Here is a 16,736-nt window from a genome sequence, read left to right on the forward strand (position 1 = left end):
TGGAAGGGCTGGTCTTAAGCTGGACAGATTGATACCAGTAGTAAGAACAGCTAGCCTGGTGGGTTAACTTCAAGTAAGTAGCCCTAGTGCTGCTAGGGTTTCTATCTACTTCTGAAGCCCTAAAAAGAGCCTTCTTTTTCCCGGAGGAAGATGACTCCTCTGTATCACTACCCTCTCCAGAGGGTGTGGTAGGGCTGCCAAGCAGTACACGGGTTCCACAGCCCTGGAACCCTGACAATAAGTTATATAAGTACAACCACTGAATATTACATATCCCTAAAATCCGTGAGATAGAATTGAGTCAAAACTAGATATACAGCTATATTTAAAACAAATTCATTGTCAATCCTGCATCAATTCTATCTTCCTCATATACTATGTACGCAGTCCACTACTCTATTCCAATTAAGACTTCGGGATCCACTTTACCGCTTGCGATGGCCGAAAAGGGCGATCCGTCAACGCAATTCCACTCTTGAATGACTGCACTCTCCTTCAACTTCAGATTCAAAACAATCATCGACTCAAGAAGCTACGAAAATACTCAACTATTCTCTTACCTGTGCAGTGTTTATCCATTTAACCCTCAATCGGAGCGTTTCTTCACTCCCATTCCCACTGCCTCGGGAACATCGCGAGATTCGGGCAAGGTCGGACTTCTCCACAGGGTCCTTTCGGTCTGCGATCTTCTTCCGACGAGACTAGGCACCTCTCAATTATCTCCTGAATATTTAGTCGTGAGAGAAGACTACTATTTAGTCTATTTGAGTGCCCACTATCTACAACAGACATGTCAAGCGTTGTGATTTTCACCATCTAGAAAAACGAAAAATGAATTGCCCCTCTCGCACCGACGACGATCTGGAGCACCCGGGCTGGAATCAAAATCCCCCGTCTTTCAGCCCAGACACTACGACTTGCAATGACTTGAATGGCATCGCCAACTCCCGAGTCCATCGAAAGCGGGCATCGAACGATGGTCGTGCCGTAGGCGACGATACCATGTCCATTGACTCGCGCCCGCAAAGTTTGAATGAACCCGAACCCGCCACCGAAAAGACCGCGGGCGGCGATGTGATCGCGGCCTCCGAGGGTCAACCACCCTCGAAGACCGGTCGATCATTTCGCCGTCCCTTTAATAATGATTACTCTTTCTCGTCAACGGCTCTGTCTTGGGGCCGCAGTTTAGCCAAGTTTGGCCGCTTCATTGGGCCCGGGTTCCTCATTGCAGTCGCCTATATCGACCCGGGAAACTATGCCACGGATGTGGCCGCTGGTGCGGAATTCAAGTACGCTCTGCTGTTCATCGTGCTGGTTTCGAACCTGTTTGCCATTCTCTTGCAATCCCTGTGTATCAAGCTGGGAACTGTGACAGGTCTGAATTTGGCCGAGAATTGTCGTGAACATCTTCCGCGCTGGCTGACTATCATTCTGTACGTCTTGTCGGAAGCCGCCATCATCGCCACCGACATTGCTGAGGTATGTTGCACTAAATCCGTATGCTGACGTAGCGCAATTTATACTGACTTGTCTTCTATAGGTGATTGGTTCTGCCATTGCGTTGAATCTACTTCTCAAAATCCCCCTCGTGGCTGGATGTGCCATCACCCTGGCCGATGTGCTTTTCTTACTCCTTTTCTATCGCCCTGATGGTTCCATGTGGGGATTACGTCTTTTCGAATTCTTCGTCATGGCCCTGGTCTTGGGTGTTGTTGTCTGTTTTTGCATTCAACTTGCTCTTATTAAAGACCAGTCAGTGGGAGAGGTCTTCCGAGGCTACCTTCCATCATCTGCCATCGTACAATCGGAAGGGTAGGCAAATCAACAACCTCTCAGAAGCTTCACTTGACTAACCTGTCCTCTATATAGTCTTTATCAAAGCTGCGGTATTCTTGGCGCCACGGTCATGCCCCACTCCCTCTTCCTTGGCAGCGGCGTCGTACAATCACGTCTGAAGGAATTTGATGTGACGGCAGGCTATGTCGAATCAACAGTTCCTCTAGGCAGTAGTGATGGCGAAGTGAACTATCGCCCCACTCTGCAGGCCATTCGTGGCTGCTTGAGGTACTCCATCATTGAGTTGGCGTTGTCGCTGTTTACTTTTGCCCTCTTTGTGAATAGTGCTATTCTCATCGTTGCCGGTGCTTCTCTATACCAGGTCCCAGGTGGTGCCGATGCAGATCTGTTCGGCATCCATAAGCTGCTCTCGTCCTCCATCTCATCCGGTGCTGGCTTGATATTCGCCTTGGCACTTTTGCTGTCTGGTATCTCGGCCGGTATTGTATGTACGATGGCAGGCCAGATGGTCAGCGAAGGCATGTTGAAATGGAGCATTCGACCCTGGCTCCGCAGAGTGATCACTCGTTCCATCAGCATCATCCCTAGCATCATTATTGCTGCGGCTGTTGGAAGAGAAGGCTTAGATAAAACCCTCACCGCAAGTCAGGTTGTTTTGAGTGTCATATTACCTTTCGTTTCGGCTCCTTTAATCTGGTTCACATGCTTTAACCGTTATATGACGGTTCCCACCGAACGCACTGAGGCCGACGGAGAGGTCTCGGTGGAGCAGGTCTCAATGCGGAACAGCATTGTCACATCTGTGATTGCATTCATTGTCTGGATCATCATAGTTGTGATGAATGTTGCTCTGTTGGTTTTAGTGGGCATGGGTAAGGCGTCTTGATTACTCTGAACGAAAGCACTGGCCACCGAATTTTCTACTTTTTCATCCACATTGCATTGCATCATGGTGCTACACCGTGCACCATCTCTTCAGGAACACCAGTGATTTAGCCAGCCATGTCTTGTGTTATTTGAGTGTGATATCATAGGTATCTTGACTCGATATACCATCCGCTATAAATAGATATGTTTAGAGGAAAGTCAGCGAGTGAATATTAACAGTCCATTGAATACCATGCATGTCAAAGCTGAATCAAAGTAACAACAGAAAAGGAATAAGAATAAGAAACGACCACTCCGGAATAACTCCGCGGCGTATGACCTGCGAATAGTAAAAAGTTTCATAGCATCATGGTCAACCAATTATCCAAGACCGCCAGCAGCCTCTTTAACCTTGTTCTGCTCTGGAGGCTCATCAATGAACTGCGGAGGAGCGACCTCATCTTGCAAGAAACTCGGCACTGCATCTTCGCCAACCGCCGAATCAAACATAGATTCCTCCCCAAGAGCCTCAAGCTCCGCATCCAGATCCGCCTCATCAACCTCCTCGGGCAGGTCATATGCGCGTGAAATACTCTCTTGAATCTCATTCCCGACTTCCATCAGATCGGCCATTTCATCCTGCATCTGCTCAATCTTGTCGATATCCACTTTTCCATATTGTTTCTTCAATTCCTTTGTTGTTGTCTTCATGGCGTCGACGGTTGTCATTACGTTCTTTAGATTATCCTGCATCATCCCGGCTTGTTCCATGTTCCAAGACTGCTGGGAGAGTTGATCGCGCTGCGCCTCGTATTGTTTCCGCCGTTGAAGGACTTTAAGTGCTTTTTGTCGTAGGGCGTTTTTACCGGGTCCGTCGCGCATTTTAGAAAGCTTTGCTTGGTAGGTGGAGAGTTCGGAGTTCAGAGCGGACAGTTTGACATCGATGCTGGCGACGCGGTCGTCGACCTATCAAAGGTTTTTGTTAGTCCCTGGCCAACATCAGGTTAGAGAGCGTACTGACCTTGCCGATTGCACCATCTAGAGTGGGCTTGGGAGCTGAACTCTTGGATCCGAATAGACGATTCATCGTGAGGTTTGTGAGGGGCGAGGGGTGGACAGAGGGTACAAAAGTCAGATATGTCCGACAGTGTTGTCCTGGTATGCAAATACGATGCTTATAAATAAGCAAAGAGGTCCAAAGTTGTGAATATATCACGTTTTATCCTGGGCTTTCTTGCTGCCTTTTCCAGATGCTCACAGCATCAACAACCATGCGGAGGCCTGCGACGTCAGTGGGGCGTGGGATCTTGGATGCCTTGTGGCCTGAGGCTGCCAAATCTGGTTGTATATCTATCACGTGATTTAGACCCCGATCAACATCGAACTCCGCAAGGACGGACTTTCGAAACCATCTTTGACTCTGTTGACTCTCATGACTTGTTGAACATCACTACGCAGATCCTGATAATTCGCCCCCGTATAAAGCACATACCTGCCTGCCGTGTGGCCATCCTTGACAATAGATGACCACTAGGCCTTCGTCACATCGTCATTTGGGCGTGAATTGGGCATGCACACCACACGTGTGGGACGTGACCAAGTACCAAGTTCTCGGGGACATCTTTAACCCCACGCTCGTGCGAGTGAACGTCGTGGACCGGTGCTCACATTCCCCCCCCCCGCGGCGATGACTTGAGCTCATGGTAGAGACGAGAAAGTGAGCCTGGCCGTTTGGTAATCCAAGGGACATTGCAATTACTCTCCTGATCCCGATCCCATAGTTACCAGCCACCCCCGTTTCGGAGGTTAGAACTGCGGAAATTAAGCGTAGTGAGCTGACGAGCTGGTCGTGGTCGTGGCCATCTCAGCGTATATATACATAGTAGATGAAGCCTAACCACCCAGTGAAATATATATGAACTTCTTTCTCTCAGCATACTCCCATCGTATATCTTTACTAGTGGCTATATTGAGCCTAGTATGTAGTTCATGCTGGATGCTTTGTCAGGCTTAGGCTTATCGGGGGGGGGCTGCCATCCTTCTCCCCCGCGCACGATGACTCTGTGTGTGGCCCGCCCCTGCAATTCGTCTCTGACTGCTCCGTAGTTACACCTTCAACTCCTACTTTCCCTACTTTCTCCCCCCCCCCATCCTCCCATCTCCTTCTCTCCTCCCCTTGTTCCTTAATGGACCCGTGGTGAGTCCTGCCTTCTCGCTCTCAGCTTGACTTCCCAAACTCCCTTTGAAACCGTCTCGGGTGAATTCTCCCCCTCCAACCAACCCCCCCAATCTTCTTTCTCCCCATTACTTTCGTTGCACGTCGAAGGTACGTCGTACGCTCCTGTCCCCTCCCTTTCAACTTCATCTCAATATCTGTTTCGCTTGCTCTCTGTCATTTCAACTCCCCACCTGATCTATCCCACTGGCCCCACACTATTCTGCCTCGTGAGATCCAGATCCGCCGTGCAGGCCGCTGCACACCATCTCTCTCCGGGGTTGATGCAACCATTCCGACTTGATTGCTGACACCAGCTTAAGCGCTAGTCTCGCCTCGGCCTATATTACTTCTCGCCGTTCTATCCTTCCCTTTTTTTTCGGCACGATCTTCAACCGGTCCATTCTCTCCCTTCTTCACGGAACCTTCCGTGGTCCTATTTTGTGTGCGTGTGGATTTCCCGGCATATCGCGCTCCCGGTGAACATCTTCAACCTCCCCCCGCCAACCTCATCCCACGAAATACCTCCTCTCAGTGTACCATAGCCCGCTCCGTTACGACTTCTCGGAGATTGATGACACGAAAAGATCTCATGACTCGTTCTGCCTAAGCTAGATACTCCATCATGTTCTGGCGTTTTGGGGGATATGCAAGTATCTCCACTATCGATACCCTTCTCGACAAGCCCGAGGTGACCCTTGAGGACCTACTGGATGAGCCGGAGATCATCCAGGAATTGAAACAGCATAATACGAAACTCATAGAATATTTGCGCGAAGACCATGTCTTGAAGCGGCTCATGGAATATGTGACCGCTCCGAGTCTCGTGAATGAAGACGAAGAAAATGGTGAAGGTACCAATGAAAAGGAGGTCTCCAAGGGCCCATCCCATGATAATACCGCCGAGGCCACAACAAATGAGCAAACGAACCAGGAAGACAAAGGCGATCAGGAAGAAAAAGATTCGGATCCCCTAAAGGATGTCCTTGCACCAGAAGACCTGGAAAAGGTCAAAAAGAACCGGATTAAACATGCATACATTGCCTGTGAAATCCTTTCCTCGGAGACATATTCTATCTTGGAATCCATAATGGAAAGTCCCACCTACTTGCGCGACTTCTGGGGATTTTTGCGACGGGCTCCACCCCTGGATTCCCAGCAAGCAAGCTACTTTACTAAGGTCAACGAGACTCTACTGGATAAGAAGACGGAAGAGATGCTTGACTTCTTGAAAACTCTGGATGGAATTGTCCCTGCCATTCTACAGCATGTCGACAATCCGATGGTCATGGATTTACTGTTGAAGATTATCAGCTTAGAGAAGGCCGAGGGTGGTCAAGGTACTGTGGATTGGCTAAAATCTCAAGATCTCATCCCGACTCTCCTGTCTTTCCTTACTCCGGAGCATCCCGGTTCTGTTCAAACGTCAGCTGGTGACTTCTTGAAAGCGATCATTACCATCTCTGCAAATGCAACCCCGAATGATCAATCTTGCATTGGGCCCAACAGTCTGACTCGCCAACTGGTCTCATCTGAGTGTGTACAACAGCTCATTGATGCCATGCTGAAAGGTGGCAATCCATTGACTGTCGGCGTGGGTATTGTGATTGAAGTCATTCGCAAAAACAACTCCGACTACGATCCCGAGCATTTTGGTGGTCCTGACTCTATGCCAACCCCTTATGACCCTATTTACTTAGGCAGCCTTCTCCGGTTGTTCGCCAAACACATCCCTCATTTTATGGATCTTATTAAGAGCTCCAAACACGCCGTTCACGATGGTACCCAACTGAAGAATGTCGACCGGGGAAGTCTGAATTCGGCTTGGGGTGGGAAGATTGAACCGCTTGGTTTTGACAGGTTTAAGACTTGTGAGCTGATGGCGGAACTTCTACACTGCAGCAACATGGGACTCTTGAATGAGCCCGGGAGTGACGAATATGTTCGGCATCGCGATTCAGAGCGTGAGAAGCTGATTCGTGGGGGTTTCTTCAATTCTAACCAAAACGAGCACTCGGGCATGGAGTACAATGAGACAACCGCAGACTTTACCAATGGCTCTGTCATGGACATTGGCTCCCCAGAAGCATCTAGACCGCGCGCTGGTGACGAAGACGGGTTTGAAGATGTCGGTGCCTCTGGTGTTTTGGTCGACGAGAATCCTGACGTACAGGGTCAGAGAGATAGTTCTGAGGAGCCCTCCATGACACAGACCGAAGCTAGCTCGACCGGTCAAGCCCAAACCGATACCCCCGCAAGCCCCGCAGGCCTTGCAGACCAAGTATCAGACATCAAGATTGGTACTGAGGGCCAAAATGAGCAGTCAGACCCCGCGCCAGCAGGACAGAAAGACCCCGTATCACCCAAAGCAGAGGATGTCCCCCCCGCCTCTATTTTCCCCTAAAAAGCAATCAGCAGAGCTGGTCCTTCAGTCTGGCGAGCAACAGGAGGTCCCTTCTGCTTCCGAGCCCGCTCAGGAGCCCGAGACGATTAATGACGGCGGTGCTGAAGACCCTGCGGAACAGTACATTCAGTATGATACCGATGGGCGTCCCGTCGTTGGCGACTACCTGAAAATCATGTTCGTTGAAAACAAAGTGGTTCCAACGATACTCGTGAGTTCCTATCCATTTTTCGATACTTTGTGAGGTCATCACTAACTTGCGCGCAGGGGTTCTTCTTCCGCTTCCCTTGGAACAATTTCCTTCATAATGTTGTATACGATGTGGTTCAACAAGTCTTCAATGGACCTATGGAGCGTGGCTATAACCGAGCCCTGGCCATCAATGTCTTTGAGACGGGACAGATAACTACAGCAATTGTCGAGGGACAAAAGCGCAGTGACGAAGCGCAGCAAACCAAGCAGATTCGACTCGGCTACATGGGCCATCTCACTCTTGTTGCTGAAGAAGTCGTGAAGTTTAGCGAACGTCATCCCCCAGAGCTGCTTTCACGGTCTGTCATGGAATCGGTTCTGAACCCAGAGTGGATTGATTACGTCGAGCAAACCTTGTCAGAGACAAGGGAACGGGATAACGCTATCCTAGGTGGTGTACGCCCTGATATGTCCGTCGGGTCACGCCAAAATGTACTCACTTCCGTGAGCTCTAATCAAGGCTTCTCCAATTCATCTGCTCTGTCCGATGCAGGTCTGAACGGTGGCATAGGTGGCTCAACATTCCAAGGATTTGACATCAACTCCGGAAGCGTATCTGGAGGAGCATTTGGAGCTGGTGGCGGCACGTCACTTTTGAGCGGCTTTGCGAGCTCAAGTGATGACGAAGATGAGGAAATGGAGGACCAAGACGACAATACTATTCATGCCGATCAAGGCGACTCCGAGAATGTGGGTAACTCTTCGACCTGAACCTTAACGAACACAATTGGTGAAGGACGTGTACGACACACTTCACAACCACCATTCCTACATACCTTTTGATACTATTGTTTAATGATACCGATTCGATGACTGGGGCAAGAATGGTGCAAGGTGATCGAGCTGATTGATCAGAGTGGATGGCATTATTCTAGCCAGCATATTGGTTTGGTTTGCTGTTTGCCGGTCCTACTGATCTTTCTACTCGATATCTTGAAATCCTATCTTCCCTTTTAGTCCATGATATCTGCCATATTTCAATTGGATCCATCCTGCATGTACCATGTCTTTGATCTCACATTTTTGTACTCCCTCGCGGTCTGGATCAGTGCCGAGGGTAACGTACTGTTTGTTCTTCTTGTTCTCTTAAACCCCGACTTTTGATCTTTGCTGAACCTCTTTTAATTATGCTTTGGCTGCAATTGCATCTTCGCTTCTCACTCCAACTACGAGCCTCGGAAATTGCTGCTGACACCTCTCTCTCTCCAGGTTTCCGAAAACTCCACTAGCCAACCAATTCCAATTCTACCTCCTCCCCCTGCTCCTTTGAGCCTTGGCCCGTCTCGTGCGAGGCGCCAGTTGGCCGCTCGACTGGCTGCTCAGAAGCAACAGAATACTGAAGATGCCAATGAAGATGGCGATGAGAACGGCGAAGGAAGCAAGGCGCGAGACTCTCAGTGGGCCGGAAACCCTTTCGTAATTGCCGGTATTGACGATGAGGCGGATGGAGGCTCAGCTTTTCCCAACTCCGACTTTGGATCCAACGCTGATCAAACCTTCTCCTCGCCATTCCATGACTCCGGCTTCAGTCCCCCTGATTCTTTTTCTGATAACTCTTCCGACGAGGAAGGAGATGACCAATCTGGTTCCGCCAGGCGGCATGTCCGCGTCCCGTTGGAGGTCGATGAAGATGATGACGATGAAATGGGCGAAATGGTGGCACCCACTGGCACCGGAATGATTGACTCAGATGAAGAAGATGAAGCTATCATTAATGAATCTCTGGGCTATTCCAATCATCCAGGTCAAGCCCGATACGACAACTTTCGCCGATCGCGAGTTGTGAGTTCCAATTTTGACGATGATCAAAATGATAGCAGTGACGGCGAAGACGATGGACTTGTGGAGATTCAGGTTCCAGGCCGCAAATCTTCAACCTCTAACTGAAAAAGAGGTGGGAGCAGGATGATCTACCCTAACACCGCACCTGCATTTACCTTTTCCACCTGCGTGCAAAGGAACTGCTCGTCGGTATGGGAAAAGCATATGGGCGCTTTTAGTTAGTTTGCTTTTTGAAATTTTCTCTCGCTTGGAAGCTTCCGTTCATGACCTAGTCATGGGATTTGTATATATGTTTCCATCCTTGGTTGAATTTTTGGGGAAGGAATTGCATTATGATGAGGTGTTTGAGCCTGAACCATCATATCATACACCGAGTGAAGAATCTAACGAGTCTCATGATTCTTGATTTCGCCTGAGTTGATTGGTGCCCTTGTACGATAGTTGAAAGAGAAGAGAAATCAATGTGAGTTCCAACTCGATTGATATGTTGAAAACTTTCCAAAAAGAAAACGCAAAAACAGTAGGTCAAATAGTATATTGTAGAGTATCGAATACTCGCAGGACAATTCTTAGTGATTAGTCCTTTTCTGTTTCAACTATTCATCCTCTCGAGGCTGACGAGCCGTCAATTTCCTCTGGAAGTAGACAGACATCGGCGGGAGAAAAAAAAGTGGGCCGAGATCGCCCACCATCCCGCCGAATCTTTTCTTGCGATGATATCACTTTTCACGCTCGCTTTACTCACCGCAGGTCTAGAAAGGATTGTTGAAAAGACTAATTGGTCACCGAAAAAGAGAGGGATTGGACCATGACCTCTTCCCAGGAGTAAGTCAATCAGTAAGAGGAAGACAATTTTGCTGATAATATGCACTTGAACCCATGTCCTGCAAAATAGATCACTAACGCACAAAACAGCCAAGCAAGCGGTCATTCCCTAGAGTCACACAAGGAGCTGGTGCAATGGGTTTCAAAATATGGAGGCTACATCGCGGATAGCGTATTCGTCGCCCAAGATGACCACCGAGGTGTCCATATTCAGGTTAAGACTGACCTACCTGAGGCCATCAGCAAAGAAACACGGGTCATCAATACACCTTTGAGTGTAACTATGTCCTATTTTAACGCGGTAGATTACAATTGTGCAAAGGGCTCATTCTCCAGCCACGGCGTGGTATTCCCGGAAGAATTCATTAAGTCCATTGGGAAAGAGGAGGTGACGGCATTTTACCTTATGGGCCAGTTTCTGCGCGGCGAAGAGGGGTTTTGGTACCCTTATCTACGGACATTGCCTCAGCCTGGTCAATTGACGACGCCATTGCTTTTTGAAGAGCAGGATGTTGATTGGCTTCAGGGTACAGGCATTCCTGATGCATCGGTGTTCAGGTATAAGATTTGGGATGAGAAGTTTGATGAAGCCATTTCTAAATTGCAGGAGCTCGGGTTTGAAGGATGGGAGAAGTATACTTGGTAAGTTTTGAAATATCGATCATATTAGGGTACACCAGCTAGAGTTCTGGTGTTATTATAATTGTGAACTTTGCTAATTTTCTAGGGATCTGTATTTGTGGGCTGCAACTATTATCACTTCGCGGGCTTTCTCACCCAAGGTCTTGTCCGGCGCCGTGGACGAGGCAGATCTACCAGAAGATTCTGTTCCTGTCTTGCTACCACTGATTGATCTTCCAAACCATCGACCATTAGCCAAAGTAGAGTGGCGAGCTGGTGATGAAGATGTCGGTCTGCTGGTACAAGAAAGTGTTGCGCCTGGCGCGGAGATTTCTAACAACTACGGACCTCGTAACAATGAGCAATGTGAGCAACTTCCCTTCCATGAATGATTGTTAAATCAATAAGCCTAATGTATGGTCACAGTGTTGATGAACTACGGGTTCTGTATTCTCAATAACCCTACCGACTACCGAATCGTCAAGCTGGGTCTTCCACCGGATAGCCCACTTGGCCAGGCCAAAGCTCGCCACGCTGAATTGTTTCCCGAGATGACTACAAATGAAGATCCTTACTATATCTTCAATATTTTCTATCCATTATTAGCGCGAGAAGGCCCGATGGAACATTCAATTTTCTCGCCGGCTCTTTTCAACGCGATCTCGGTGGCACAGGCGAATGACCGCGAACGCAAGAAGATCAAGATTGCAGAAACCGGAATTTCAATCCCCGGAGGCTATGGCAGTGGAAGGAATACATTGGCTGTTTTAGCACAAATCAGCTTTGAGCTCATTGCGCACATTGCACATCTCCAAGAGACCGCACAAGGCTTACCAGAAAAGCCAGCAAACTTGAAGCAGACCTTCGCGCAGATCTATCGCAGTGGACAAATCACATTGGACAAAACTGCGTTGGTAATTGCAGCGTGGACAATCTTACGCGCGCGTGAGCACCAAAGAAGTGAAAGGTGGGAGGATATCAAGATTCTTCTTAGCGAACATATGCAGCGAATTTCCCACACGATGGATCATTTCACTCCAGAGATCATCTCCCGGATTCGCGTGCGTGTACTGGAGCGACAATCTCTTCTCTCCAAGAATGGCGAGCTGTACCGACTGGGAGAGATATACAGTTTACTTCCAGCCGAGATGCAAGAGCCCAGCCAGAAGTGCTTTGGACGCATTCTAAGCGAAGCCAGCAGCCAAAGGGTTCCCGCTCTTCAAACAGATCCGCAAGCATTGTTTGCTCTAGTGGTGAACTTATTAGTCGCTACACGGCGCTCAACTCAGGTACAATCAAAGCTGTCATCGCGCTTGACTAGGTGGGTGGATTTCCTCCTAGAAGAGTATCCTCTCCAGAGCAATCCCGAGGATGGATGTTGTGAAGTGCTAGAACAACTGGGTGCATACGCTCGTAACCAGGGCGCACAATCATGGGCAGAATCTGATGGGGTAAACTGGCTGGGCTTGGATAGTGGATGGCTAGACTCTAAGTGGTTGCAATGGGCCTGGCGAGTCGTAAAGGGAGAAATGGTATTGATTCCCTTGGACCCATTGCAAGTGTTGATCACGGGTAGCCCAGAACTGCCTAAACAAGCGGTGCTTTATGTACCTCAGGAATAGAAATAAGCAGGAAGATCATTTTAAGAATTGAAATGAAGTTGAGTTAAAATTGAAATGTGACGTGGTAAAAGATTGTAGAGGGAAAGCACGATGTTCCCCAATCCCAGATAGGAAAGAGCCGGAAGGAACCCTGAGTCAGCACATCACGTGCCGCGCCTGCCCAATCAGATACCACGTAAAGATGGATCGTTCAGCAAAGCGCAGGAATTGCCGTGCAGCTTCCCCTTCCTTTCCTCTCCATGACCGCTTGAGACCCGCCATCACGCATCGCAATCCGTCATCATGATATCTCGAGCGGCGGCTCCCTCGTCCTCCTCCCTCTCCCAACTATCTACCCGCTCTCTCCGCGCTCATGGGGCGGCCGCCCGCTCCTTCGCAACTGTGCAGGAGGCTCCTCCCGTCAAGCACCATGGTGGCCTCCAAGACCAGGACCGCATCTTCACCAACCTGTACGGACACCACGGCGCGGATCTGAAGTCAGCAATGAAGTATGGTGATTGGCACCGTACCAAGGACATTGTGCTCAAGGGACACGACTGGGTGAGTGTCGTCATGTTTCCCGTTCTCCCCCGGGGTAATGAATCGGGGAGGACTCGATGACATTTGATTTTGAAATCCTTTTGCTGATGCAATTCTACAGCTTATCTCTGAAATCAAGGCGTCTGGCCTGCGTGGCCGTGGTGGTGCCGGTTTCCCCTCCGGTCTAAAATACGTAAGTGGGCTTGAAGGACAGACGGACCTGTCTCGGAAATACGCTCGTTATGGGAGCCATTGGCTGATTAGAGCATCTTCTTTCTCTCGAATATAGTCATTCATGAACTTCAAGGACTGGGACAAGGACCCTCGGCCCCGTTACCTCGTCGTCAACGCTGATGAGGGTGAACCCGGTACTTGCAAGGATCGTGAGATCATGCGCAAGGACCCCCAGAAGCTGATTGAGGGCTGCTTGGTTGTTGGACGTGCCATGAATGCTAACGCCGCCTACATTTATATCCGCGGTGAATTCTACCACGAGGCGACTGTCCTGCAGCAGGCTATCAACGAGGCTTACGCTGCCGGGTACATCGGCAAGAACGCGTGCGGCACCGGTTATGACTTCGACGTTTACATCCACCGTGGAATGGGTGCCTATATCTGTGGTGAGGAGACCTCCCTCATCGAGTCAATTGAGGGCAAGGCCGGCAAGCCCCGTCTCAAGCCTCCTTTCCCCGCTGCCGTCGGTCTGTTCGGTTGCCCCAGCACTGTCACCAACGTCGAGACCGTTGCTGTTGTCCCGACTATTATGCGCCGTGGACCTAGCTGGTTCTCTTCTTTCGGTCGTGAGCGTAACGCCGGTACTAAGTTGTTCTGTATCTCTGGTCACGTCAACAACCCCGTTACTGTTGAGGAGGAGATGTCCATCTCGCTGCGCGAGCTGATTGAAAAGCACTGTGGAGGTGTCCGCGGTGGCTGGGACAACCTCTTGGCTGTCATTCCCGGTGGTTCCTCGACTCCTGTTATCCCCAAGTCCGTCGCCGACAACCAGCTCATGGACTTTGATGCCCTGAAGGACTCTCAGACCGGTCTTGGTACCGCTGCCGTCATTGTCATGGACAAATCTACCGACATTGTCCGCGCTATCTCCCGTCTCTCCTCTTTCTACCGCCACGAGTCTTGCGGACAGTGCACTCCTTGTCGTGAGGGCAGCAAGTGGACCCAACAGATGATGACTCGCATGGAGACTGGTAACGCCCGCGAGCGTGAGATCGACATGCTCCAGGAGCTCACCAAGCAAGTTGAGGGTCACACTATCTGTGCCCTTGGTGAGGCTTTTGCCTGGCCCATCCAGGGTCTTATCCGCCACTTCCGTCCTGAGCTGGAGGCTCGCATCCGCCAGCACCAGCAGGAGCTCGGTGCCTCCCCCTTCGCCGGTGGCTGGCACCCTGAGAGCCGTGCCGAGGGCAAGCTGATCTCCCCCCGGCATGTAAAAAGATAAGAAAACGAAAACTACCCTCACCCTTCTTTCCTGCCAGATTTCCTCTCTTTTTCCGAATTGACGCGGAAACCGATGAATATCTTTACAACTCAATCTCCGTGAACCCCTCCCGCAGGCTGGTAATTATCTTTCTGGCCGACGAAGGTGGTTGTCTCCATATTTTCTTTACTCCGTTCGATCCCCTTTCTGTCGCGTCTAGGTTATTTTTCCTTTCATGTACAGTCGGTAGCAATTGATGCATTTTACGTGTTCATTCCGCTTCTCCGAGGCTTATATTGTATTCTCATCTCTTAGAATGTTTCGTAGGTCAGCAAAGACGCTCATAGGATTCTAGTCTTTTCTAGCCATTTTTCATAGTTCCAAGGTTATAGGAACAACATGTAATCTACCAATGGACGCGTTGCCGGCCTTTGTGACTGCTCGTAGCAGTCATTGACAACGGGCCAGGGCTGAGAGAAAAATCAGGATGAGAGTTGCATAGCGAACTAAATCATCCAAGCAATGCTTTAGACCGCCTTTTGCTCCATAGAAAGAAAAGAAAATTGTTGAAACGAAAAAGGCGCAGGAAGAACATACAGTAACAATCATCCATGATCCGGTGCACTAGCAGTGGCAAGGATGATAGACAAAATATCATCAGACGTTGATTGGCTCGTCAGTCAATAACGCGACCCAACCAATGAGAGCGCCGTTTTATACTCCACCAACTGTTTCTCGAGATACTATCTTGCTCAATCTTGTGCTTTCCTTCTTTTTTTTTATTATCCTTTCCTTGTATCCCTCTGCCTGTCTACAAGAAAAAAAAATCATTCACTATCTGTCTTGAAAAGTATTCCCAAATTGCCAGGATTACGACAGTTCGCGGAGTTCCAAGGTAAGCAAGCAGGACGGCGTTGAGCAGAGACTCGTTCATAAGCTAACCTCAGTTTGATCATTACATAGAAATCAGAGAAAACAATGCGGCGATCAGCAGTACCCGAGCCCCGTGTCCTGCAAAATCAACAAATCGGCAGCAATCCATCAACCAAAATCGAACATGGATCTGATTCAGATTCCCCAAGAGATGAAGACGACAACAAGGATGCGTTCCCAGAGAACAGTCGACAAGCATGGTCATGCCTCTTGGGCTCATTCTTAATGATGTTCCCATCATTTGGGTTCCAGACTGCAAGTATGAAATGGTTCTCCTTCTCCCTATGCTATCGATAGATGCTGATCTGGTGAATGAAGTTGGCTCTGTACAGGACTATATCAATGTTCACCAATTATCCGACTATAGTGTCAGTGATGTCGGTTGGATAACGGCAGTGCTTGTTTTCTTGACTCTCTTCCTGGGAGTGCAAGTTGGTCCTCTTTTCGACCGATACGGCTCCAGATTATTGATGATCGTGGGGAGTCTTGCAAATTTCCTCTGCTATATACTACTAGCACAATGCTCTGAGTACTGGCATTTCATGCTTTGCCTCGGTATTCTGGGAGGCGTTTCATCTGCTATTATCACCACTGTTTCCATTGCCGTCCTTAGCCACTGGTTCTATCGACGCCGTGGCCTTGCTTCTGGTATTTGTATGGCAGGATCATCAACTGGTGGTGCCGTTATACCACTGATGCTTCGTTCCCTCTTTGAGAAATATGGGTGGCTCTGGTCAATTCGAATTGTTGCTTTTATGGCTCTTGGTTGCTATATCCTCGGGGTATCCCTTGTCAAAGAGCGTCTTCCAACTAAAGATACGACAAAAGCAACAATTGACCTCCGAGCATTCGCATCTCCCCGTCTATGCTTCCTTGCTGTGGCGGTGTTCTCGTTCGAGTTTATCATCTTCGGCTGTGCTGCTTTGTTACCAACCTACGTTCGATATGCAGGCATGTCAGAAGACGTACAATTCTACTCGCTGACCCTTCTCAACGGCATGAGTTTATTTGGAAGAGTTATCCCGGGATTTGCCGCCGATCAGCTCGGGCGATTCAACACACTTCTATCCATGGTGTGTGCAACTTTGATCGTTATGGCAGCGGTATGGCTACCGTACGGATCGCATAGTGAGGCCACCTTATACGTCGTTGTCGCAATATTCGGCTTTGGGTCCGGCGGTTGGCTTTCATTAGCTCCAGTCTGTGCCGGACAACTCTGCAGAACAGAAGACTATGGCCGTTTTTATGGCACGATCTACAGTGTGGCTTCTTTTGGAGTCTTATTGACTGTGCCTGTTGGTGGAAAGTTGCTGCAATCGACCACCCCAAAAGTTCTCATTGGGTTTTACTCGGCGGTGCTTCTTGTCGGGTTGGTTAGTATCATACTCTCACGTTGGGCGTTGCTAGATTGGAGGTGGAAATGGCGTGTTAAGATTTGATAATTGAATCTATTCAGTTCAACAA

At 49.2% G+C, this 16,736-nt stretch overlaps 6 protein-coding genes across 6 annotated transcripts; 5 read left to right on the plus strand and 1 right to left on the minus strand.

The window, feature by feature from the left end:
• Positions 1 to 831: 831 nt before the first annotated feature.
• N7469_010469 (NRAMP family metal ion transporter) lies at positions 832 to 2,683 on the plus strand (the record flags this gene model as incomplete). The annotated part of the gene is made up of 3 exons (XM_056649374.1): positions 832 to 1,479; positions 1,541 to 1,812; positions 1,870 to 2,683. The coding sequence occupies 3 exons, from the start codon at positions 832 to 834 to the stop codon at positions 2,681 to 2,683; spliced, it is 1,734 nt and encodes a 577-aa protein (XP_056496505.1).
• A 362-nt stretch (positions 2,684 to 3,045) lies between these two features.
• Positions 3,046 to 3,751, minus strand: N7469_010470 (putative SNF7 family protein (Cta1); the record flags this gene model as incomplete). Its single annotated transcript, XM_056649375.1, has 2 exons — positions 3,046 to 3,630; positions 3,686 to 3,751. The coding sequence occupies 2 exons, from the start codon at positions 3,749 to 3,751 to the stop codon at positions 3,046 to 3,048; spliced, it is 651 nt and encodes a 216-aa protein (XP_056496506.1).
• Positions 3,752 to 5,504: 1,753 nt separating this feature from the next.
• On the plus strand, positions 5,505 to 9,422 carry N7469_010471 (SAPS family protein; the record flags this gene model as incomplete). Its single annotated transcript, XM_056649376.1, is given in 4 exon segments — positions 5,505 to 7,235; positions 7,252 to 7,494; positions 7,551 to 8,225; positions 8,745 to 9,422. The coding sequence occupies 4 exon segments, from the start codon at positions 5,505 to 5,507 to the stop codon at positions 9,420 to 9,422; spliced, it is 3,327 nt and encodes a 1,108-aa protein (XP_056496507.1).
• A 703-nt stretch (positions 9,423 to 10,125) lies between these two features.
• On the plus strand, positions 10,126 to 12,385 carry N7469_010472 (SET domain protein; the record flags this gene model as incomplete). The annotated part of the gene is made up of 4 exons (XM_056649377.1): positions 10,126 to 10,142; positions 10,233 to 10,784; positions 10,870 to 11,129; positions 11,190 to 12,385. 4 exons carry the CDS (start codon positions 10,126 to 10,128, stop codon positions 12,383 to 12,385), a joined length of 2,025 nt encoding a protein of 674 aa, XP_056496508.1.
• A 282-nt stretch (positions 12,386 to 12,667) lies between these two features.
• Positions 12,668 to 14,360, plus strand: N7469_010473 (NADH-quinone oxidoreductase subunit NuoF; the record flags this gene model as incomplete). Its single annotated transcript, XM_056649378.1, has 3 exons — positions 12,668 to 12,925; positions 13,026 to 13,097; positions 13,194 to 14,360. The coding sequence occupies 3 exons, from the start codon at positions 12,668 to 12,670 to the stop codon at positions 14,358 to 14,360; spliced, it is 1,497 nt and encodes a 498-aa protein (XP_056496509.1).
• Positions 14,361 to 15,317: 957 nt separating this feature from the next.
• N7469_010474 (MCT family MFS transporter) lies at positions 15,318 to 16,711 on the plus strand (the record flags this gene model as incomplete). Its single annotated transcript, XM_056649379.1, has 2 exons — positions 15,318 to 15,531; positions 15,570 to 16,711. 2 exons carry the CDS (start codon positions 15,318 to 15,320, stop codon positions 16,709 to 16,711), a joined length of 1,356 nt encoding a protein of 451 aa, XP_056496510.1.
• Positions 16,712 to 16,736: the final 25 nt, after the last annotated feature.

This window comes from Penicillium citrinum (assembly GCF_028827155.1).
Source record: "Penicillium citrinum strain IBT 23319 chromosome Unknown utg000009l:1.0-4274883.0:1.0-4276374.0, whole genome shotgun sequence".
NCBI lineage: Eukaryota > Fungi > Ascomycota > Eurotiomycetes > Eurotiales > Aspergillaceae > Penicillium > Penicillium citrinum.